At 36.4% G+C, this 23389-nt stretch overlaps 1 protein-coding gene across 10 annotated transcripts in view; it reads left to right on the top strand.

Annotated features, from left to right (window-relative positions):
- Window positions 1-23389, top strand: part of SLC25A12 (solute carrier family 25 member 12) — a 180402-nt gene that overhangs the window by 105405 nt on the left and 51608 nt on the right. For 6 of the 10 annotated variants that reach the window (XM_067026303.1, XM_067026304.1, XM_067026306.1 and 3 more), the window contains 3 exons: window positions 4500-4642; window positions 14516-14631; window positions 22736-22875. In XM_067026303.1, the coding sequence (XP_066882404.1) occupies window positions 4500-4642; window positions 14516-14631; window positions 22736-22875 (399 nt within the window). Of the gene's footprint in view, window positions 1-4499; window positions 4643-14515; window positions 14632-19235; window positions 19340-22735; window positions 22876-23389 lie in introns of all 10 variants that reach the window. The other 4 variants (XM_067026310.1, XM_067026309.1, XM_067026308.1 and 1 more) reach the window with 1 other exon arrangement.

Below are 23389 nucleotides of genomic sequence, written 5' to 3'. Positions count from 1 at the left end.
GGATCTTCCCGGCCCAGGGCTCGAACCCGTGTCCCCTGCATTGACAGGTGGATTCTTAACCACTGTGCCACCAGGGAAGCCCTATATCACTTTTTAAAAGGCCTGAATTTGAAAAAGCAAGGTGTATAGAACAATGTAAACAGTATGTTATCATTTGTGTAAAAAAGAAATGGATAAGAATATTCATACATATATATTTGTATGTATATATATTGGCATATATATATCTTATATATAAAATTTACTTGTTTATGCACAAAACATCTTTGGAAGCATATGCAAGAAATTGATTGCCCCTGGAGTGAGGAATTGAGTGATTGGGGACAGAGGTGGGAGGAAGACTTTTCACTGTATATCCTTTTGAATTTTGAATGGTATGAATTGACAGTATTAAAATCATAAATAAAACAAAAAGCCGCTAGCAGTGGATGAAAGTCCCCATTGTTTTTCATTTTCACTCCCATTGCCTTGGTTCAGGCTTCAATCTCTTTACCTGGATCATTGCAGTAGCCACTGCTTGGTCTCCCTGCCCCCAGTCAGTTTCTCTCTTCTCCAGTCCATCTTTTTTTTTTTTTTTTTTTGTGGTATGCGGGCCTCTCACTGCCGTGGCCTCTCCCGTTGCGGAGCACAGGCTCCGGACGCGCAGGCCTAGCGGCCATGGCTCACGGGCTTAGTTGCTCCGCGGCATGTGGGATCTTCCCGGACCAGGGCACGAACCCGTGACCCCTGCATCGGCAGGCGGACTCTCAACCACTGCGCCACCAGGGAAGCCCTCCAGTCCATCTTTTACATTGCCTCCAGAGAGAGCACAGGTCAGATCATGTCTCTCTCCTGTTGTAAAATTTTCAGTGGCTTCCCATGGCCAGGATAAAGTACAGACTATTTAGTTTAGCATTCCAAGTCTTCCACTATGTGGTCTCAAACTGCCTTTCAGCTTCACTTTCTTCTACATATCTTTGTATACCCTCTCTTTGTTACCATTTCTTTCTCCAACTAACTCCTCCTCCCCCCCAAAAGGAATAAATATATTTTTAAAATTTCTGTATTTGTTTGCTTTCTTTTTTTTTAAAGCCTGAAATACCCTTTCTCTCCATTTGCAGTTGAAATTAAATTTTACTTTCAAGGCCTATTCTAAACATTATTTTCTTTTCCCTCCCACCAATCCCTTCCCACCTATCCGCAAAATGAATCATTCTTTTTGGTTCCCAGTGTATGTTTCTCATACCTTTGGCACTCATTCTAGTTAGTTGTTGATTTGTCAGTCTCTTAAAATTCTATTTTTATACTTACTTGTATTGATCCCTCTTTCCAGTTGCAGTAGTCTCCCTGACATTGTGCCTTTCCCCACTCTTGCCTGTCCTTAACTCTGGTGGTTTTCGTATCTTGGTAAACATGTCAGGGTACACATGTCAATGTATAGCATAACAATGTTATGCTATACATTGAAGAACTTCAAGGAGGAGAAGAAGCAGTTGATTAGAATTAGTAGAATCCACTCACTATCACTATCAATGCCATTCAGTTTATTTTTTCTTTATCCTATGTTTGCATGTGTGTTGTTTTAAAATTCAAAGATTATTTTGTTTTCATTTTATAGATGCGTGTTATATCTAGAGGCCTGGGAGGACAATGGCATGTTGAAGGACTCACAGCGAGTTAGTGGTAGAGCCAGGATATAAACCCAGGACCCTTTCAGGAATGACTTTTATAGCATGTAGAGAGAACATGACTTTATTTTGGAGTGATATTAGTTAGGTGCTTTTGGTAGTACCAGCTAGTAAAAATGCGTCCACTTTTGGGCTGCTTCTTGTGCAGGCTGATAGAGCATTTGTTGTGATAGCCTCTATGGTATTTTTCAGAGTACAACAAAGGAAACATTTAAAAATTTAATTCTCTCCTTATTGAAAGAGCTAGTGGCTTGGTTTAGACAGATTCACAAATGAGGACATTTGAAATGCTTAACCAAACAGCAGACCAACCGTCCTTTGCTCTTTTCCTTCTCATCCTCATCTTGTTTCCTAGAAGCAACCTCTTGTAACTTTTCTAGCTATTCATTTTGATATTTCCCTTCATATTTCTATACTACTGTTTCTAGACACTATTGACTTTCTTTTATAGCAGTTGAGGACTTAGCTTCTTTATACTACTTCCTCCCCCATCTTCTCCCTCCATTCTTATGAGCATATTTGTAATTGTTATTAAATTAATATTTGTTATCTACATTATTATGACTAAGTTCTGTTTATTTTCAGCCAAGTCATGTATTATAATATTTTCTATTTTTATACAAAAGAAGTACTTATTCATAATTTATTTTTTTTATAGAGTTAAAAATTACCTAACTTTTCATTTACTTAGTGATTTGTGTACCTAGTACTGATTCATTAACAAATGTTTACTGAGTGCCCTCCATGTGCCAGGTATTATTCTTGGTGCTTGGGGATACATCAGTGAACAAACTAGACAAAAATTCCTTCTTTTGTGTTATTTACATTCTAGTTGGGAGATACAGTAAACATAATAAAGAAGTAAAATATATATTATGTTAGAAGGTGATAGGTGCCAGGGGGGAAAAAAGCAGAGCACCCTGGAGGAATTGGGAATATGATATAGGCACGGGTGGTGATGTGAAATAGGCTGATGAAGAGTAGGTCTCATTGAGAGGAGGGCATTTGCATAAAGATTTAAGCTCCTCCCTATGTTATTTTCCACGTACCAAATGCCTTGGATACCCTGACATTCCAGTTTTCCTAGTGGCTTGTCCTCTTGGAGCCCTCTGTCTGCCCCAGCCAGGAATGGCACTCCAGAGACCTGCAGCACAAATGTTGTACTGGGATTTCCTTTGGCCACTTTACTGGGTTTGATTATCTGTTTCCTGGATCCCCTTTCTCTTACTTGGTCCATGCTCTCTTTTTGATGGAGCGAATTATCTTATAGCTTCCTGAGAAAGGGTACATAAAGGGAGAAAAAAAATCTTGAGAACCTGGATATCTCAAAGTACTTTTAACCTACTCTTACAATTGGTTGAAAGTTTGACTCAGTTTAGAATTCTAGGTTAGAAATCATTTCTCTTAGAATTTTCAGTGCCTTACTGCAATGTCTTCAAGCTTCTACTGTTTCTGTTGGGAAACACTGAGGCCCATGATTCATAATTCTTTATATATGACCTATTTTTTCTCTCTGAAAACTTTTAAGATTTTTTCTTTATCCTGATGTTCTGCAGTTTTATGATGATGGGCCAGGCTCTGGTGTGGTTTGTATTTTTTTTTTTTTTTTTTGCAGTACGCAGGCCTCTCTCACTGTTGTGGCCTCTCCCGCTGCGGAGCACAGGCCCCGGACGCACAGGCCCAGAGGCGATGGCCCACGGGCCGAGCCACTCCGCGGTATGTGGGATCCTCCCGTACCGGGGCACAAACCTGCATCCCCTGCATCGGCAGGCGGACTCTCAACTACTGCACCACCAGGGAAGCCCTGGGTTTTTGTTTTGTTTGTTTGAATTTATTGTGCTTGGCACTAGTGGGCCCTTGTATTCCTCAATTCTGGCAAATTTTCTGATGTTACTACTTTGATAGTTGACTGAAGTAGCTAAATTGATCAACTACAACCCAAAGATGAAGGCTTTGGTTGTTTATGTTTGGTCACACCATAGTACATAAAACCCTGAATGTATAAAGAGGCATTTATATAATAGGCAGGTATTATTATTATTTTATTCTCTAAAATTATTGACGTAAAAGGCAGAATGTTTTGTTTTTTCTTGCTCCTGGAACTTAGAATGAGTACCTATGATGGCAGGTCTTGTTTGCTATGCTGTTGTCATTCATGGTTTGGCAGGTTGTGTCCCCATCCCCACACCCCGACTCTTGCAGGCAGGAAGTCTCCAGATGTTATCTTCTCACTTTCCATCTTGCTCACTTGGCTGCCCTTTCACCTTTCTTTGTCTTTTTCATATTTTTTCATATATATCTACACATACATTTGATTGACATAAAAGTCATTATATAAAATTTACCATTTTAAAGTATGCAACTCAGTGTTTTTTAGTTTATTTAAAATGTTATATGACTATCACCACTATCTAATTCCAGAACATTTTTATCATCCCCAAAGAAAAACCCCCTACATAAAGTGGTTACTCTTCATTCAACCCTCCTCCTAGTTCCTGGCAACTACTCTTTTCTCTGAAGCTCTGAATTTGCCTGTTGTGGACATTTCATAAAAATGGGATCATGTGGTATGTGGCCTTTTGTGTGGTTTCTTTACCTTATAATGTTTTCAAGGTTCATCCATATTGTAGCATGTATCAGTACCTTACTGATGTTCTTAACTCAGGCTCTGGGTGTTTGTTTTTTGACTATCCAGAGAAAAATCTGCATTTACTATTCTTATTTTGATTATGCTACTGGTCTTTAATTTACCTTTTCAGAAAACATTTGTTGGCTACAAAATGATATTGAATACTTTTAATTTTAAGTATACATTATTTATTTATTTTTTAGTATGCCAGTACTGAGGTCAATGGAGAACATTACATGACCCCGGAAGACTTTGTCCAGCGCTATCTTGGACTGTATAATGATCCAAATAGCAATCCGAAGATTGTGCAGCTCTTGGCAGGAGTAGCTGATCAAACCAAGGATGGGTAAGAACCTTTATGCACTTTTTAAAAACTAATGTTCTTCCATATTATATTAAAAAATAGGAAAACCATGAATTTACCCATGACCATCTGGAATTTTAACATTAATAAACCATATCTTTTCTTAGAAGTTTATAAAAACTGTTATTTAGTGCCATTATCAAATATACTACATTTCTTTCTCTTTTTTTCTTTTATGAAAAAATAACTACGTGCAAAAGCAGTATTTTATATTGAATAATCTGAGCAGAATGGTTTTCAGGTAACTAAGTGTCTTTCATTCATTCATTCAGTAAATATTGAGTACCTACTATATTTTAGGCAGTGTTCTAAGTACTAGAATTCCATCAGTGAATAAATCACAGAAAACCAATAAACAAAATTTATAAGTAAATTGTAACATTAGGTTATAACTGCTATGAAGAAAAATAAATCAGGGAAGAATTTAGAGAGTGGTATTTATTCATTTATCTGTGTACTCATTTATCTGACAAATATTTATTGAACAACCACCATTTGCCAGGCACTGTTGGACGTTAGAAATACAAACAAATTAAATGAGGTTCCTGACCGTAAGAAGAAGCTCATGGCTTAGTGAGAAAGAGGATGAGTAAACAAAGAAAAAAAAGTAATACTTTGGGAATAAGGTGTTATAGTAGAACCATATGAAATATACAAAGGACACCCAAGAAAGCATGGTTAACTATGTTTTGGGTGGTCGGGAGAGCATCTTAGAAGAAGTGATGCTTGAGTGAAATCTGGCAAGACAAAAAGGAGCTTGCTGGTGGTTGGACAAATAGGGAGGAGAATTCCAGGAAAGGGAACAACAGTGGCATGAAACATCAAGGGCCACTTGCATGTCTCTGCTGCATACACATTGAGGAGGTTGTGTTACAAGTACTTCGGTGGGGCTGTGGCATTACTTCGTTGTTGTCAGAGAAGTGGTTGGAGTGCTGCTGGAACCTCATGTGCTAAGCTTTGACTGTATCCTGTAGGCTTGTGACTCTCAGACTTGGAGGTATTTTTAGCCTGGCAGTGTATACATGTGTGCAGTCACAGAAGTTACAAGGTGCATCTTACTAGAGTGTCAGTTTACTCAAATCAAGGGGAAACAGCATTTTTATATTAAAATCAAGTATGACTGTATTATGGAGGGAATGGAATATTTATATGCCTTGCTTTGTGAGTTCCAAGCTACAGCCCCAGGCCTCCAAGGGCCCAGTTTCTTTATCCTACCTGTAGAGATGCTTGTGTGAAAAACTTTGAAAAACTAGGCAAAACTAGTTTTAAGTCTTTAAACCTTATTTCTGTTATTACAAATATGATCAGATTTTAGAAAAATGGGAGGTTAAAGTAGGACAAGACTTGCGTGCAGTGAAATTCGTTTAGAAGGCTGTTGTAATAGTTAAAGAAGAAGTAAGTTCTTTGAATCCTGGGTTATTGTATTCATTTGTATTTTCTCACAGAATATCTAGCACAGTGCATGAAATTTACTATGAGTACTTTATATCTTGGAAAGATTTTGTGTAATTTATCAATGGCAGATATCAGGGAACTTGTATACATTTTGTGCCCGGTCTCTTAAAAAAAAGTCAAATGAGGGCTTCCCTGGTGGCGCAGTGGTTGGGAGTCTGCCTGCCGATGCAGGGGACACGGGTTCGTGCCCCGGTCTGGGAAGATCCCACATGCCGCGGAGCAGCTGGGTCCGTGAGCCATGGCCGCTGAGCCTGCGCGTCCGGAGCCTGCGCTCCGCAACGGGAGACGTCACGGCAGTGAGAGGCCCGCGTACCGCAAAAAAAAAAAAAAAAAAAAAAAAAAAAGTCAAATGAACTGCTGAGTAACTGTGGACCATTCAGTCATTGGGTCTCTCAATAGTGATTAGACAGTAAGGCATATAAAAATTAATCATATTTAATCAGACGTCCTTCAAATTTATTAAAGCTCTTTTAGAAACTTTTAGAGTATTTATTGTCATTAATTTGGCCTGAGACTTGCTTTCAGATATCCATCTTTTCAGATGCTTCCTTTTGTGACCGTCTGCTCTGATCCATCCTACTTGTCTATTGAAGCTTCATGTGGTTCTGCCAGAATCAGTTGTGTTGTTAAAGTGTGGTCAAGTGGAATTAAGTGTTTAAGTTGCCAGAGTGGGATAGGTCAAAAATGGGTTTGGTTAGTAAAGAATCTAATACTGTTGAATAGTGTTTACTTAAAAAAAAAAACAAAAAGCAAACTGTTTCTCTTTGAAAAGGTAAATCTGTTCTATTTCAAATTCTAAAAACATCTTAAACTTCCTTTTTCCCCCCTCTCTCCTTGGAATAAATCAGATTGAGATTGGGTAGGAAATCTGATTCATAGAGTTAGGTCATAACAATTATAAATATATGATAAATATATGTTTATGAAACATATAGATTATTTCTAAAAGCAGAGAAAGGTGGAATTTTCTAGAAACAGTGATTCTTTTTTCTTTTTTTAATTAATTAATTAATTATTTTGGCTGCGTTGGGTCTTTGTTGCTGCGCATGGGCTTTTTCTAGTTGCAGCGAGCAGGGGCTACTCTTTGTTGCGGTGCACGGGCTTCTCATTGTGGTGGCTTCTTTTGTTGTGGAGCACGGGCTCTAGGTGCGCGGGCTTCAGTTGTTGCAGCACGCGGGCTCAGTAGTTGTGGCTCGCGGTCTCTAGAGCACAGGCTCAGTAGTTGTGGTGCACAGGCTTAGTTGCTCTGCAGCATGTGGGATCTTCCCGGGCCAGGGCTCGAACCCGTGTCCCCTGTATCGGCAGGCGGATTCTTATCCACTGCGCCACCAGGGAAGCCTTAGAAACACAGTGATTCTTAACCTCCCGTTCTTGGATAGTCTTCAGAGTTTCCTGAACTTGCTGAAATATAATGCGAAATGAGTGAATTTGTATCTGCATTTTTCTGGGGAGAAATCACGGGTTTTTCAGAAGGGTCTATGACTTCAAAAAGGTTATGAAGAACCTAGGGGAAAGACGGAAATAAAGACACAGACCTACTAGAGAATGACTTGAGGATACGGGGAGGGGGAAGGGTAAGCTGGGACAAGTGAGAGAGTGACATGGACATATATACACTACCAAATGTAAAATAGATAGCTAGTGGGAAGCAGCCGCATAGCACAGGGAGATCAGCTCGGTGCTTTGTGACCATGTAGAGGGGTGGGATAGGGAGGGTGGGAGGGAGGGAGACACAAGAGGGAAGAGGTATGGGGACATTTGTATATGTGTAACTGATCCACTTTGTTATAAAGCAGAAACTAACACACCATTGTAAAGCAATTATACTCCAATAAAGATGTTAAAAAATAAGTTAAATATCATTGTTAAAGTTTCTTTAATACTTTTAAGAAAATCAGAGGCTTTGATAATGTTTAACTTATTCCAAGTAGCCAACCCTTCCTCATTTAACGTTTAAGGAAAATGAGCTCCAGAGAGGTTGATTGACTTCCCCAATAACATAAGATTAGTTCTCTTAATTAAAAAAACTATCTTTTCTCCATTGTTCTGTTTCCCACCCCTTTACCCAGGGCAATGATGAAAATTCGAATAGTTCAGTTGGTCCATCTTTTTTCCAGCTCCAAGAGGTATTCCTTGATTCTATTATACTTTTTTTTTTTTTTTTTTTTTTTTTTTTGTGGTACGCGGGCCTCTCACTGTTGTGGCCTCTCACGTTGCAGAGCACAGGCTCCGGACGCGCAGGCCTAGCGGCCATGGCTCACGGGCTTAGTTGCTCCGCGGCATGTGGGATCTTCCCGGACTGGGGCACGAGCCCGTGTCCCCTGCATCTGCAGGCGGACTCTCAACCACTGTGCCACCAAGGAAGCCCTATTATACTTTTTTGATGATGAGTCTTATAGATATATAACTTGAAATAGAATCACATAATATTGTTTATAATTACCCCAGACCAAATCTCAGTTAATAGAACTGGCATAAACAAGTTTGAGTGATATAGTTAAGTGTATCAGAAAAGAAGGTTTGGGAGTGGTCAAATGTGACCCCATGCTCTGCCCTTATCCCCCATGTTTTCTTAGCATGTAAACTGCCCCCTTTTTCTTCTTCCCCGCTCCCTTTCCTCCAACAGATAGTAAAATAATCAGGAGTGTTTTGATACAGGTGCTTGCTATGGAGAGCCATGTAGAAACAGCATTGTATAGTATAAATAGCATGATGGGTTGTCTAAAAGTAAAAGCTATTAGCCAAGCATTATTTGTGAGATTGTGGCTTAAACTTTGAAGTTCTGGTTGTATAATGAAAAGCAAAATGATTTTGTGCATTAATTGCAGATCTCAGGGACCATTATTGTGTGATTTAATCTAAAATATTTAGACAGTTTCATGTTTGAATCTGTAACTTCTAGAACCATAGTTTCTATTATTTAGCTCTAGTTAGAATTTTACCAGGAGGCCCTATTCTCCTATAATGTGGAAAACTCTAGTTTTCCTTCCTTTCTTTTTCACAAGTGTTTTCCTTTAATATTCTACATGCGTATAGAAAAACCTTTAATGAAGAAATCTTGGTTGTTTTAAAAATTACAAAATTATCATATTAATGTTTTGAAATTTTATTAGCTTCCATTCAGTAAATTAAAAAGGAACTCTTTAGGAAAATTTTAAAACACATCAAATTCATAAAATATATTATTTCAAAGTTATAAAATGAATACATGTTCTTTGAAAAAAGTCAAACAGCAGGTAGGGTAAAAAGTGAAGGTGCCCTCTCATCCTCGTTAAAAGAAAACAAACTATGGGCTCCCCTGGTGGTGCAGTGGTTAAGAATCCGCCTGCCAGTGCAGGCGGGGACATGGGTTCGAGCCCTGGTCCGGGAAGGTCCCACATGCCATGGAGCAACTAAGCCTGTGCGCCACAACTACTGAGCCTACGCTCTAGAGCCCGTGAGCCGCAACTACTGAAGCCCACGTGCCTAGAGCCCATGCTCCACTACAAGAGAAGCCTCTGCAATGAGAAGCCCGTGCACCACAACGAAGACAACAGCACCTAGAGAAAAGTCCACGCGCAGCAAAGAAGACCCAACGCAGCCAAAAATAAATTTAAAAAGAGAAAGAAAGAAAAGAAAACAAACTATCCAAGTGTGAAGTAAGCAACGGTTTCTTCACTCCACAGTTAGTGGCTTGTGGTTTGCCTTTGTTCTGCTGAAGTCTTGATCAGGTTCTTCTATAGATAGGAGAATACATGGCAGAATAAAGGAAAAAGAGCTTTAAAAATTATTCTGGAACATGTTTGCTTTATGTTGCCAGATAAGCAGACTGTTTCTTGCTTTCTGAAAAGTATTGTTACATTACAATGTGGTATAAAATGCCTGTGGGGTAAAAATAGATAAGGAGCATATCAGAGAGAATAAGTGGCCTATCCCCACTCCCCATTTCCTCCCAATATTTTATTATGAAAAATTTCAAACATTCAGGAAAGTTGAAAGAATTTTACAGTGAACACCCCATATACCCACCACATGTATTCTACCATTAACATCTTTCTCTACTTCTTTTCATGTATCTATCCGTTTATCTTTATATCAGTACATCTTATTTTTTTTACACATTTCAAGTAAATTGAAGACATTGATACACTTCTAAAATATTTCAGCATGCATATTATTAACTAGATTTTAATATTTGTTTTGAGTTTTTTTTCTTTAGATGTAACATTTACACACAGTGAAAAATATAAATATTAAAGGTACACTTCCTGAGTTTTGACAAACGTGCACACCTGGGAAACCCCATGTGACTTATTATTTTTTATTGTATTAAAATATATATAACATAAAATTTACCATTTTAGCCATTTTTAAGTGTACAGTGCAGTGGCATTAAGTACATTCACATTGTTTGCTATCATCACCATTATTCATCTCCAGAACTTTTTCATCATCCATACTGAAACTCCATACCCATTAAACAAGTCCCCATTCTCCCCCAGCACCCAGTTCCTGGTAACCACTATTCTACTTTGTGTCTCTATGAATTTGTTCTAGGTACTTCATATCAGCAGGACAATACAATATTTGCTCTTTTGCATCTGGCGTATTTCACTTAGCATAATGTTTTAAAGATTCACGTTGCAGGATGTATCAGAATTTTATTCCTTTTTAAGGCTGAATAATATAAAGTGACTTATTTTTAAGTTGCTTTTGTGTTTCTTAATTGACTTTTCTTTCTTTAAATAAATCACTGTATAACAAAGGTAACTCTGAGTGTTGAGCGTTGGCTGAGTATTATAATAATGTTCCACTGCTATAGATACCAGATACCCTTTCAATTTTTCAACTATAACTTTAAATTTGGGGTTGGGGGGCAGGATGGTGAACACGGATTGAAGGCAGGAGTTGAGTCTTCGATGTGGCCCAGTGGGTTGCTGAATGCCTTTGAACAGATCACTTCTTCAGATTTTCTAAGGGTCTTTCTGACTCTGAATTTCATGAATATATGATTTGCCTTTTTGAATATACTGGTAGATAAAAATGTAGATATTTAATAAAGTCCATAAAATTTATATTTTAAACAAAGTGGCACTTAGTTGGAAATCTACGCTGCAAGAGTCTCAAATCTGCAGGGGCAGGTGTAGATAACTGGCAAGCCCTGGTCTCTCTGAAGAAGGCAGCTTCTGCTAGGCTCCAGGAAGCTGGTGCTACTTGGAACCAGCAACCTGTTGCCCAAGTTCATAATTTATCAAGAGAAACCAGAAAACTGGATATTTATGTGAAATCTTAGGATTTCCTAATGTTGGCAACAAACCTTACTAAAAAGATAATGCTTCACATGCTAAAGAAAACACATGTGTGGGCCAAATTCAGTCTGCCAGCCAACCATTTATGACCTTTGCTAGTTAAGGAAAAGGTCTTTGACCTCTTCTCATAAATGCAGAAAGTTTTACTACTGAGTGTGAAATATGCTTTAAAGCTACATAGTCTGTACTTCAGGGTAACTGTATTTTTGATGTCTAATTCCTGAGACTTGTTTTGGAAAAACCAAGATGCTCGGCATTGTTCTTCCCTCCTATAATCAGCCTAGCTACTTTTTATTTTTAAAATTAATGTTATGAGCAGAAGAAATGCTAATTCTTTATTATAAATATAAAAACTTTAAATGTTTCTGAATTACATAATGTAGAAAGTGAAAGTCTACTCTAACTCATTTCCTAGATCACTGTTGTATTTGTGTTATACATTCTCATTGATCTTTAGTTTTGTTCAGAGCTTAAAACCACATATTGCTCATTGCTTTTTAGGAGTGTGTGCATAGTCATGATGATACCTGATATATTGTTACTTCTTTGTTTTTTTACTACCCTAAAATTTGTGTACTGATAATCATACTTTTGAGTTTTACTATATTTTTTAGTAATGCATAAGGTGTGTTATGACATGTGGCCTGATAAACAGTTTCGATTGCTCCTCCCAGGATTCATTAGGCACTCAAGCTCCTAATTTCACCAAGGATTCTTCAGCGTGGGCATAGTGAGGGCATAGTCTTCAGTGCCCTGAATACTACCACCACAAATCCTTTCTTTCCCTCAAAAAGGGCAAAGGCATAGTGTACATCGTTGCTTTGGATATAATGTAGTCTGTGTAATTTAAACATACTTCAAAGTGTTTTAAGTAATAGAAAATGTAACTTTGAATGTAAAATACGTCTTAGATGAATGAGGGCATAAAATGAAAAGTAAAATGTAGTCACTTAATACCGTGTTGGAAAACAGGTATCTCTAAAAAGTCATGTATTCTAAATTGGGTTTATTCAAGAAGAGTTATGAGTTCCTACCCTGAATCAAGCCTGTGCTCTGACAGGCCTACCTTCTAGCGGGGAATTGGACTTTAAACAATGAGTTACATAATTACTTTAACAAGAATTCTGTGAGGGGCACTAAAAAAGTACAGTACTGCTTTAAGGTGTGAAGGGGATGTGAAGTCATCTGGGGACTTTAAGGTGATTCTCATGAGGAAATGATATTTGAGATGAGCTATGTAAAGACTGGGTGGAAATTAAATGGACAAAAGTTCGGAGATGGTGGGATCATTCCAAGGAAAATGAATTGCTGAATGATGGCCCTGAGTGGAAGGAGCATGGATTGTTTTAGGAGCTTTAAATGAGTGGCCTGGAGTGCAGAGAGCAGGGAAGAGATATGGAGAAGTCAGATCCTGTGGGCCTAGAAGCTACATTAAGAATTAGGTCTGTTCCTTTGGATAGGGTGACTGTAAATGTATTGTCCAAATCAGCCCATTTGAGAATAAAATGTGGTACTACTGGTGTGTGTGTATATAATTACTTGGATATATACTGTTATATGTATTTCTTGGATATATACTGTCACTTGGATACTAGTCACTATCAGTGGCAGCAACATGGTATGAAATATTTGCAGCAAGATTTGTTGTGGAAGATGACTCTAAACTAGCATATGCCTACTCCATAAGATCACTGAAGGCAATTTCAGTGTAGTTTTGGCCACTGGCTAATTTCACAACCATGAGTATTATAGGATGAAATAAGTTTTAGCTTTCTTCCTTTTTGTTTTGAATTTTCCTTTAAAAATTTTATCATTGACATTTCAAACATATATAAAACAAAGAGTAGTATAATAAATTCAATATACTCATCGCCCACTTTTTTTTGAGGTTAGTTCGTGCTTTTATTTGCCAGTATAATTTAACCACAGTGACCTGCAAACTTTTTTGATCTATAAAGTACATTTTACATCACAACCCAACAAACATATATACATATATAAAAGTGAAACAAAAGTTTTGCCAAAAATGTCTACCCTGAGTGTTCATTCTTTTTTAAGACTTTTTTTTTTAAACTAAGGATGAACTGCACTGACACATCATAATCACCAAAGTCCCCAGTTCATCGTAGGGTTCACTTAAATGAAGTGAATACACCCACTTTTAATAATTATTAAGATAATTATTAAATTTGTTTCACTTATACCTCCACCCATTCCTTCATCCTCTGGAGTATTTTGAAGCAAATTCCAGGTGATATATTTCATCTGTAAATATCTCAGTGTGTATTTCCAGAAGATAAGAAAAATTGCCAAAAACAAAACAAAACCTCCTCAAAAACATTGATGTCTTAATATCCTCAAGCATTTGTGTTGTAACAGTATTTCCATTTCCTGATTTTCTTATAAACTAAAAAAAAATTTTTTTTACTTTGCTTTAATCAGAATCCAAATAAGATCTGTATCTTTGTAATTAATTGCTACATCTCTTAGGTCTTTGGTCTTTAATGAGGTTCTCCTCCATATCTTCTTTAAAAGTTCTTTTTTTTTTTTTTTTTTTTTTGCATGTACAGAATGTTCACTCTGTAGTTTCCCACAGTCTGCATTTTTGCTGATTGTGTTTCTCTGGTAATGTTTAATTTGACATGTTCCTTTGTCCTTTGTATTTTTCTGTAAATTGTTGATTACATCTAAAGCAGTGGTTCTCAGTGGGGCGGGTGCTATTGGCATCTAGTGGGCAGAGGTCAGTGATGCTGCTAAACATGATACAATGCACAGTAGGCCCCCACAGCAAAGAGTTATCCAGCTTCAAATGGCACGATTGAGGGCCAAGCTTTAGAAACTCTGATCTAGAGACTTGATCAGATTCAGGTTCAATTATTTTCAGTCTAGTCTCTTTCTTCTTGCAATGTTAGAGGCTATTGATTATTGCCCAGGTCCATTAATGAGTTAACGGTTTACAAAACCGTAACATTCTATCATTCCTTCTTTCTTCCTTATCTGGAATACCACTGTAAAGAGACACTTCCCTTCATCAGTTATTTGGTTACCCTGAGCTACAATTCATACTGTAAAGGCAGGTTACCAGCCAATAATATTTTATATTTTATTCCAGGTTGATCTCCTATCAAGAGTTTTTGGCATTTGAATCTGTTTTATGTGCTCCAGATTCCATGTTCATAGTGGCTTTCCAATTGTTTGACAAGAGTGGAAATGGAGAGGTGACATTTGGTAAGAAAAAAAAAAGATTATATGTTTAAGTGAAGTTAGTGAGGCTGGTTCAGTTTTTAATTGCTAAATTTAGTAACTGCATATAGATTGCTGCTTATTTAAGAGCTAGTCAAAAAATGAAGTATTAATTTCCTAAAAGGATTTACATAGATAAAATTTAAATGGCTTTATTTTCTTTTAAGCATTAGACTATTGCAAAAAATTAAGGAATTTAGGAATGTTGTTGCTTCAACTCATTGACTCTCTGACACTTTCACATTCCTAAAGTAGATGGTGTAAAATTATCTTGTCTGGGACAGCCTGGGCAACATTTTTTATGAAATAGACTGAACAACGTGGAGTAATCATCTCATACCTTCAGGAATTTTTGGGTAAAGAGTTCAGAGCTTCTCTGGAGCATCTTTGGAAAATTGCTGCTATGTCATTTTAACACCTAAGAATGGAACTGAAGGAGGGAGTTAAGGCAAGAATAGTTAGCATTCTCTGAACCTCCAGTTTAGATTTTTGGTTTTAGGCAACAAGGCTAGAATATTAAAGTTGACATTTGAATTGGATGTAGAAATCAATTTAAATCCTTTGGTAGGCACATAATCTAGCACATTGTGGATGTCTCAAAGCATACAAGCTAGGATTTCTATCTATAGCCATGTATTAGTTTTTTGAAGAGGCTTACTTGCAGAAATTAATATGTGTTTAGTAAGAGTATCAGCTAATTTTTCCTGCAAGAGGCTTTTCAATAAAAATAATGTAGTGTTATCAAGGACCTAGAGCACTCCTCCCTTTTTAAAAAAATATTTGGATTTTTTTATTGTGGTAAAACAACACCTAACATAAACCTTAGCATATTAACCATTTGTAGGCATACAGTTCAGTAGTGTTAAGTATATTCACATTGTAATGAAACAGATCTCCAGAACTTTTTCATCTTGTAAAACTGAACTTGAACCCCTTTAGTGGTGTGAACTGGAATCAATATGTGGTAGAGAACTCTTGAAAATCAGGCTTCCCCTGAGCCACAGTGCTAAATATTTATTCACTGTAGTTTTGGTTATAAAACAAATATCCTCTAGTTAAACCCAGAGGAAGATGTATCGCTGCTATGGTGAGAATGGTGAGAAAGAACAGGTATTTGAAAGGACCAGTGATGCCTTTGCTGTCATCTTAGCGGGCACATGTTCTAGCTTGGCATTGATTGTTTCCTTACTTCTGCCCACTGACCCAGTTGTCTTCTGTTATCAGAAGATTTTCCCAAATAAATACCTATGCAGAGCTCTTTAGGTGTCTGTGTTTATCTTGGCATTCTCTCTGCTTTGGAGCAAGCTCTAGCCATTCTGCCGGCTAAAGAATGTTGATTTTCCTCAGAAACACCTAGATTTTATAGTTTAAAGCATAAAGCCTTTATCATCTCATCATTCAGCATTAACCCCGTACTGCTGAGAATGCTGCATTTTCTATTTTCAATAGGTATCACACATGCTCATATGCCTTATTTCTAAATGTGATGCACAGATGCTTGGGAAATAACTTGATATAAATATCTGCCTTAGTGACAGTATACCCGTGCTTCTGTCATGTGTCCATTTCTTAAGAATTAGATTTCCCGAAACCAAATTCTATTTTTTTTGGTCCCCTTTACCTTGGTATCATGATTCTTTGTGTCTCCTCCGTTTGATTGCTTTTTCCAATTTCTATTTTAAAAATAAGTCAGTCAAGTCAGTTTATTCAACAGACTAACAATAGAGACTCATGCCATTGTTGATTAGAAGATTAAAATGTGTAGGAAGTAGCTGAGTGGTTTATACACACATTATTTCATGCAAATGAAAGCTTGTAGTTACTAGACTCCAACTTTAGCAATTTATAGATCTTTTGTTTTTCCCTCAGACTATGATTTATGAGTTAAAATTTCAAGAAAATATAATTAGGATTAAAAGCAGAATAAATCAGTTTTAGTTTTTATAGTACCTGTTAGGAACTGAAGAGCATATAAACCCTCCAGAATCCTTCATTCTGCTGCTCCATAATCTAGAGTTAGGAAGATTCTTATGGAATGAGATAAAATTGAGCTCCCTTTCGACATTGTTCCTGTGGTCCCTGGCCAAGTGGATGGTTCTCTTGATGGTGCTCACCTATTTGCTGGGGACCTTGACCATTTCCCCTCCCTGCTCTACATCCCTAATTTTGAGGATTCATTTTTAGACAAACTTTCTTAACTAAAATGAAAAGAATCATAAGGAAGGAGAGAAATTTTAATTTTATATTCTTAAGAAAAGAAGAAAAGCATTGAAACTGTTACAGATGCCGTTTAACAAAATTTCTAAGGCCCACTCATTTCAGGCTGTATTCGAGACTACAGAAATTCAACATAAGGAAATAATTAACTTGGAGTTTGTTTTAATAGGATTTTGGATCTGTGATAAAGGTCAGTTTTCATGTTTGTACTCACTTAATAAAATGAATTGTGCTTATGTATTTATAGACGTATGTTTAGGTAAAAGGAAAATTTAGTTCCATTCTAACTCTAAATCCTTTCCACCAGATGGCCTTATGTTTTCTAGTTTGGAGCTTATTTAAAGTATAGATTTTTCTTGTGTACATCAGGAGAGAAAGGTGGGAGAGAATATTGGATGCAAGGTGTAATGGAGTGGGAAAAGACTATTACGCCGTCAGTATATCTCATGGACTGTGATGATGATGTTATCTGTATACTTGTGTATATTCTCATCTATGCTTTTTTTTAGATATGCTTTTTATACACATCAAATTGTGTACTTAAATTGTGTGTATCTTTGCAAATATTTATATATATATCAGTATTGAACAACATTTACTTGAATGCTGGACAAGTTTTTTTTTTTTAATTAGAGATATCTCTGCTCTGGGCTAGAGGACTTACATTGAGACCTTGGTCATCCATTTTAGAATGTACAAGCTCAAGAGAGGGTTTTGGAGTTTTTAAAAGAGTGAATAAAATCATTAGTTGTTTCTTCTTTGGTGTTCTTTTAGTAAAACTTCTAATGCATGCTGTGGATGATTACTTAATGGCTTGTATATCTGTTTCTGCCTGGTGGCATGAGCCTTATAGGGGCCATTGCATGACTGGTGTGTGCTAGATATCATGTAAACTTGCCTTGGTCTCACTGTTGTCCGCTAGTGTACTGGATATTCTGCTCAACAGAATTAAATTGAGGTACCCTAGATAACCAGCTATTCTACACTGTGTTATCAATAGTTGCCATGCATTTGTCCCAAGTTAAAAAAAAAAAAAAAGCCTATTGCTTTAACAAGGATGTAATCATTCTAAAAAAAAAAACTCAACAACACTCTTACCTATTAACTAATAAATGAATATAAAGCATGTTATATATTCTAAATTTTCTATTAAAAATCTCATCAACATTGTGTTCCAAAGTGTTTGCCTGGGAATGGGAACTCTCTGAAGAAAACTTTTCCAGGGGCACATCTTTACCCCTACTGTAGAACCCTCAAAAAGTAGGGATTCCTTTTGATTTTGTACTGTGTTTGACCATCATTATGTATTACAAATAAAAATGTGTTCCATTTGTGCCTCTAAAACAGACTGTTTTTCCCTAAAGGGAATAATAATCTGATTGGGCTGTTTTAGGCATGACCACTGCTATTGTTAAAAAGATTTAGGAGATGGAAGTCTAGATATGAAAAATGTCATATCCTCTCTCAGTGGAAACAAAGCTATAGACATGGTATAATATGAAATTCTAATGGTAATAAATACCTAGTTTAACTTGGTAAGAATGAGAGCTTCACTTGGGTGTTCAAATTAAATCAGGAAGACTTTTTGAGACTCCTTTCAGATATCACAGAGAAGGTCACATTAATATTCAAGGCTATAGAGTAGCTTAGAATTTGAGGTAAAAAGAGATCATGGTTTTACTTGTTTTTATGCCATTTGGTGATAGACTGTTGAAGCATCTAACTTCTATAGCAATAGATGCTCTTTAAATGTAAACTCATTTTTCCTGCGAAGTGGACCTTTACATGTATTTGGCAGCAGGACTACTCTGTTGACTGATTGTACAGTAGTCCCTTTTGGAGGTAGGTAAAGGGTTAATAGAAATACTTTTCCCTCAGTAAAACAGAAGAGGTCACCCGGGAAACTAATGAGCCACCTGGAAATAGAACCTAGAAGTCTGGCCTGACATGCTGTGTTGGCTGGGACTTCTACAGGCTCCTGTTGTTTATCTTTTTGTTGTTGTTATTTGTTTCCCTTTTTTTTCTTTTTCAGTTTCTTAGTTGTTCCTCTTCTTTCTCCCCAAGTTTTCCCTCACTGAGAAACTCTTTACTTCTGCAAGTCTTGCCATTGTTTTTGTTCAGTTATACACAAGGATATTCATTGTTCCTGGTGGGAGTCCTTCTAAAAGCCTCTCTGACTTCACTTTAAGAACTGTGCAGGTGAAACTCAGCTATTGAGGACTTTTTTTTCCCCTGACAATAAAAATGTTTGATCTCAAGCCTATAAGTTGGAAGGAGTGGCTCCTGCTGGGCTGGAATCCTTGGAATCAGGATGTCATTGGGCTGATGGTAGGTGGGCTGTGTCACAGGGCTGATGGCTTGTATACCTACAGGAGGAGTTCTCTGGCCACACCGTTGGTACAGCAGCTCCTTCCAGGCTCATTCATGGAACAGGCATGGCGGCAGTCTTGGAGAAGAGTGCCAGCCCCGGTCAGAGGTAATTTTGTACTGCAGAAAGGTGAACAAGACCAGTAGGAAGCTCCCATAAGGACCAGGGGAGGGATGAGGGTGGATGAGATGGGGAGACACAGTGTGGGCTGCTGGGGAAATTAAAACCTCTGTTAAGACATATTTACATAATATATATGCTTCGATGTATTTCATCTAGTGCAATCATCATAAGTGACTGATACAGCTAAACTGACTAATGTTATACGTCTGTGAACATTTTTACTTAATCACAGTTGTCACCATTACCTGCCCTCCTGACAAATCATTGTGCTCCTCTCCTTTAAGCAAAGAGAACATAATGACAGGCTACTTTTGTATCTGGCCCTGATTCCCTTTTCAGAGGAATTATAAACCATCTCTTTCATGAGCCCATGCTCTGCAGGAAGTGAAAAAGTGGTCTTTTGTTTTCTATATGTCAGAAAACAAATGGATTCCTATTTCCCTTAGCAGTGCCAACCTAGTATAAAACACTCGATCATGATCTTGTTGCCAATAAGATGTGACTATCATATCCCTTTCATCCAAGCCAGAACTGTGGCCACTGAAATAGCACTCCTTGGAGAGCTAAAGACCCTTGTTTGCCACTGGAAAGACGGGATTCTCTCTGGGGGGAAACTTGCTGTGTAGTTTCAGTTAGATATATTGGGTATATTTGAGATTATTAGTGCTCCTTTTCATGTCATACAGAACCTGATAAAACTGGGTAAGATAAGAAGATCATCAGCTCTTTGCGCTATTGCCTCACACAAGTATAAGCTCTCCAGTTCTGGAGCTTTTGTATAACTTTTTTTTTTTTTTAATAAGCATATCCTGGTAAAAGTAAAGTGGTAATTATGAATTTGACTTCAAAACAATAGTTGTACTAATTATATCTGTAAGATTCCTGATTTAGCCTTAGGCAGTTGGTAGTGGAAATAATAACAGAAGGGAAGTGGAATATCAAGAGGTGCCAAAGTAGGTTTGAAATTTTGTAGCCTGTGACATGGCTAAAATAATTTAAAGTGTCTGGGGGTAGTTAATAAACCACAGCACATAATAATGGTCATAATAAAACCATATACAAAGCTGTCAACTGACCACTTTGGGTGAAGGGAGAAATGTTTAAACAAATATTCATGGAAAATGACACTTCTATATTTGGGGAAATTATTATGAGTAATTTAAGCCATCATTTTAATTGTTTCAAAGGTATTGTAAGATTTTATTTAAAGGTTGCTAAGTAGTTTACAAAATAGAATTTTAGTTAAAAGTTTTTATTTTAGAGCTATTTTTCTGAATGTAAATTATACATTATAATTTTGGTTTATAAATATCCTTTTTGTGATAATAGAAAACAATTTTCATGGTTCATTAAATTTTCATAAGTTTGAAAGCTTTTGAATCTTTGGCTTTATTTGATATAGTTTCGCACTTGAGATTCTGATATTTTCCAGTCATACAAAGGGAATTCAGTTTTATTCCACTGTTATATAAAACTTATTTAGGTAGCAATATGTATATTTCTTATCAAATAGTTGAGTTTTGGGAGTTGTGACCTTTAAAATAAAGGTTATAAAATAACTCATTCCCTTTAATAATTTATCTTAATGTTACTTAAATATATGTAGTAATTTAAGTTATCCTAATATGCTTTCCATGAATTTCTTCATATTCCCTTAGTTTAACACTTAAAATAAGAAATCAAATTAATTAATTTGGAAAGAGAAGCAACTAATTAAGTGAATTAGGAGGATCCTAAAAAAATCTTTGCTAAACGGCCATAATACTTTTAACTCTAAATAGGTTTTTGCCATCCTTATTATTTTAATTATTTTGTAAACTTTAACATATTTTACAACTTGTTGAAGTTTCATATAGATTCAAGGGTAATCCTTTGTGTTGGTTAGGATCCCATGACTTGTTGTATTGTGTTAATTCTTTGCTTTCAGAAACAAAAACTCATATATTTAATTTGTGTTTATGGAAGATGAAAATAATTGACATGATTTGAAAACTCTGAAATACTGTCGCTATTTAGGCCAGAAATAAATGCTACATTCCATTTGAAAGAAAAGATGAGAATCCCATCTCCCCAGTGACATCCAATGCCGCCTTCCAACTGACTAATCACTGTGACCTATTCAGAGCTGTCATGTTGAGTCCAGACTGGTAGGATTTCCAGTTCAGGATTCTTACACTCCCTCCTGCTCCCTCAGCATAGCAATGCTTTTATCAAAAAAAAAAAAAAAAAAGTATATTCAAACTAAAGGGAATCCATTAAACCATTTACAATATGAGATTTATATCTTACTCAAAGAATTTGCAGAAATTAGATAAAATAGCATAGTTGGAGATTATAAAACATTAAGCTTGTATTTACTAATTCTTTAGTATAATTGATAGCTATAGATAGTAAAATCCTTTCACTAATATAATTGGCTTAAATTTGAAAATAATTTTGTTCTTAAGACATCAGTAAAACGGGCTTCCTGCTTTCTTAACTTTGTTAACGATTTTTTTTTTTTTGGCATGAGCTTCTAAATTAGTCTATCCAGTCTATGCTTGTTAAAGTACCAGTCATTTGTGAATTGACTTTCATAGTAAGTGTAGAATGGTGTAAGAAAGTGAATGACTTTGTTAGTGCATGAAGACAAGCTGTCAGAGGGTTTTGGTTGTATATTACACAGTGTGACTGGTTCCTATCTAAAAGTTAGTATACTGTGTTTAGTCCTTCTTTAGTTAAAAGTGAATCACTAATTTCACTTATCTTAAAATATTTTAATAGCTGAGACTAATAATCATGGTTTTTATGGGGATCTTGAAGCTTTGTGTCAAGACCATATTTTTGACAATATCAGAAGCTTTTAATAAGGTGCTTGCTGCTGAGCTAATGATATGCTTTTGATAGTATTTCTTATACCTATCTTCAATAGACATATTCAGGCTAGTGTGAATGTAATAATCAAGCCTCAATCAAGCCATACTTAGTATGACAAATATTGCATTATACTGTAATTTAGGTATTCATGCTTCTGATAAAGGGCTTAATTCGACTCCTTGAGGAACTGGGAAAACACTATTGATTTTATACTGGAATGCAAAGTAGCAGCCATTTATAATGCAAGATATAAATCACTTCCTAATTAAAATTAAATCAAGAGAAATTAAGAATCTCATGGCCTTACATGTAATGGTACACAATCTTAACTATAAAATTATATTTTGTATCAATTGTGCTCCTGTGCATGGGTTTCTGAGCACAAAAATTTTTGCAGCTAATGTTAGTAGAAGCAGATAATATTGACTTTTAAAATTTCTCTTAATTTCTTTCTGTAGGAACATTGCAGTGGACTAAACTACTTATTCCAGATATAATTTATTTATTTTTGTTTTCCCTTTCAAGAAAATGTCAAAGAAATTTTTGGACAGACTACTATTCATCATCATATCCCTTTTAACTGGGACTGTGAATTTATCCGGCTGCATTTTGGGCATAATCGGAAGAAGCATCTTAACTACACAGAATTCACACAATTTCTTCAGGTGAGCTTAGTTTTTCATAACCAGTGTAAATAAATACCATTCCTCCTCCATCTTCCCTTTTAGCTTTATTAGGTTTATTACAAAAAATAGCAATCCTCTGTGGCACTTCACCCCCATTTTTCATTTCTCACTCCCAGAGGCAACTTTTTAAAATTCTCGTAATTGTTTCTTTCAGTGTTTACTTTCATAGCTTTAAATAATAAACATGTGCTGGCACTTCTACTTTTTAATTTTTCACTTTTAGGTATTTTTTATTTAATTTGAACTATGGAAGATTAGGAGCTAGCTTTTTCACCTTTCCCTCTCTATCACAGACTTGGACATTTTCTGTCCCCTCCCTCCATATAATTATGTCATGATTCTGCTTAGATCAGTAATCATATTTGAATCACCACAATTTTGTAAACACTGTGCATGACTAAAATGATTTTCTTAGCGATTCTAATTTTTATTACTTCATTTTCTGTATATTAATGCCAATTCATTCTCAGACTTGGCCTCAGTTACTAAAATC

The sequence above is a fragment of the Kogia breviceps genome, chromosome 2 (assembly GCF_026419965.1).
Source record: "Kogia breviceps isolate mKogBre1 chromosome 2, mKogBre1 haplotype 1, whole genome shotgun sequence".
NCBI classification, from domain to species: domain Eukaryota; kingdom Metazoa; phylum Chordata; class Mammalia; order Artiodactyla; family Physeteridae; genus Kogia; species Kogia breviceps.
Note: the sequence above shows the minus strand (reverse complement) of the source record. Positions and strands in the feature narration are given on the sequence as shown.